General features: G+C 36.4%; 1 protein-coding gene across 1 annotated transcript; it reads right to left on the reverse strand.

The window, feature by feature from the left end:
- Positions 1–3: 3 nt before the first annotated feature.
- Positions 4–2,265, reverse strand: LOC107736697 (vicilin-like seed storage protein At2g18540; the record flags this gene model as incomplete). The annotated part of the gene is made up of 3 exons (XM_016548063.1): positions 4–323; positions 1,299–1,599; positions 1,684–2,265. Coding segments are annotated over 3 exons (1,203 nt in total), but the record flags the coding sequence as incomplete, so codon positions are not given.
- Between the last annotated feature and the right edge of the window lie 4 nt (positions 2,266–2,269).

Below are 2,269 nucleotides of genomic sequence, written 5' to 3' on the forward strand. Positions count from 1 at the left end.
CTGTCGTTCTTCCTCCATCATCATCTTCATTCTCTCTTTCTCTTCTTCATGTTTCTTCATCAGTTCTTCTCTTTCTATCTTCAGTTTCTCCATCAGGATCTTCATCTTGTCTTCTTCTTCATGTTTAGACTGAAGATCTTCTTTCTCTCTTTTCTTTCTCTCTCGTACTTCTTTCAGTCTCTGATTAAATTCATCATGAACTCTCTGTTCTTTCTCTCTTCTTTTCTCATCCTCTTCTTCTCTTCTCGTCTCTTCCTCTAGTTTCTGTTTCTCCCATTCCTCTCGTTCTCTCTTCATCTCCTTGCACATCTTTTCCTCACTCTCTTCTTTCTCTTTTATTAGTATTTTATATTGTTCTTCTCTCTCCATAAACTCTTCTTCTCTTCTCTTTCTCTCTTCATCATTTCTCTCTTTCTCTTCTTTGTGTTTCTTCATCAGTTCTTCGTTTTCTTTAATTTCTCCTTTATGTTGTTCTTCTCTCTCATTAAATTCATCTTCTCTTTTCTTTCTCTCATTCTCTATTCTGTTCACCATTCTTTCCATTTCTGTTTCGTATTTGGTCTGTAGATTTTCTTTTTCTCTCTTCATATTCTCCTTTTCTTGCCTCATTTCATTTTTTAACATCTCTTGTTCTATTTTCATTTCCTCTCGTATCTGCTGCTCCTTTTCTTTCATTTCTGTTTTATATTGTTCTTCTCTTTCTCTGATTAATTCTTCTCTCCTCTTTCTCTCTTTGTCCTGATTCTGTTGTTCTTCCTCCATCATCATCTTCATTCTCTCTTTCTCGTCTTCACGTTTCTTCATCAGTTCTTCTTTCTCTTTCATTGGTGTTTTGTACTGTTCTTCTTTTTCATTAAATTCTTCTCTTTTCTTTCTCTCTTCACCATTTCTCTCTTTCTCTTCTTCATGTTGCTTCATCAGTTCTTCTTTTTTGTTCATTCCTCTTTTATATTGTTCTTCTCTCTCATTAAATTCATCTTCTCTTTTCTTTCGCTCATTCTCTATTCTGTTCATCAGTCTGTCTGTTTCTGTTTTATATTGTTCTTCTCTCTCTCTGAATTCTTCTTCTTTTCTCTTTCTCTCTGTGTCCTGATTCAGTTGTTCTTCCTCCATCATCATCTTTATTCTCTCTTTCTCTACTTCATGTTTTTTCATCAGTTCTTCTCTTTCTCTCTTCAGTTTCTCCATCAGGATCTTCATCTTGTTTTCTTCTGCTTCATATTTAGATTGAAGATCTTCTCTTTCTCTCTCCATTCTCTGTCTTTCTCTCTTAATCTCCTCACGCATCTTTTCCTCACCCTCTTCTTTCTCTTTCATAAGTGTTTTATATCGTTCTTCTCTCTCATTAAACTCTTCTTCTCTTCTCTTTCTCTCTTTGTCATGATTCTCTCTTTCATTCTCTATTCTGTTCATCAGTCTGTCTATTTCCTTTTGATATTTTTCCTTTTCTTTCTTCACTTTCTCTTTTTCTTGCTTCATTTCCTCTATTTCATGTCTAAATGTCTCTCGTTCTCGTCTCATCTCATCTCGTATCTCTCTCTCTTGCTCTTGTATTTGCGTTTTATATTTTTCTACTCTTTCTATATATTCTTCTCTTTTCTTCCTCTCATTCTCTGTTCTGTTCATCAGTCTTTCTGTTTCTGTGTTGTACTTGATCTGAAGTTTTTGTTTTTCTGTTCTTACTTTCTCTTTTTCTTGCTTCAGTTGCTCAGTTTCATTTTTAAATGTCTCTCGTTCTCGTCTCATCTCTTCTTCATGTTTCTTCATTTTCTCTTCTGTTTCTCTGACTCTGCCCATCAGGATTTTCTTCTGTTGTTCTTGTCTTTCTCTTTCCATCTCTCTGAACATCTTACATGAGTAGAAACTCCCTCCTTTTGCGTTCACCATGGCGTCTATCTTCTCCAGTAGATCAGACGCCTGTGTTCGGTCTCCAGTCTGATTATTATTGAACACATGGTATCTGTTTCCACACGCTTCAATCAGCTTCATTAAAGCAGATCCAGGTTTTCCCAAACACTGTTCAATGGTTTGGTCCTTCAGATCGTCTCCTCTAGTGAAGAGCACCACTGTGTACATTAAAGATTTCTCACCAAACGTCTCTTGGATGATCTTCACTGATGTTTCCTCTTCTTTAGTGAATCGTCCCAGTGGAATCAGCAGGAGAAACACATGCGGTCCAGGCAGGATCATGGAGATGCATTGGCTGATTTTTCTCTGGATCTCTTCATTAGTAAGTTCAGTATCAAACAGTCCTGGAGTGTCGATCACA

Source organism: Sinocyclocheilus rhinocerous, unplaced genomic scaffold (genome assembly GCF_001515625.1).
Source record: "Sinocyclocheilus rhinocerous isolate Xijiao unplaced genomic scaffold, SAMN03320098_v1.1 C36899181, whole genome shotgun sequence".
In the NCBI taxonomy this organism is placed as follows: Eukaryota; Metazoa; Chordata; class Actinopteri; order Cypriniformes; family Cyprinidae; genus Sinocyclocheilus; species Sinocyclocheilus rhinocerous.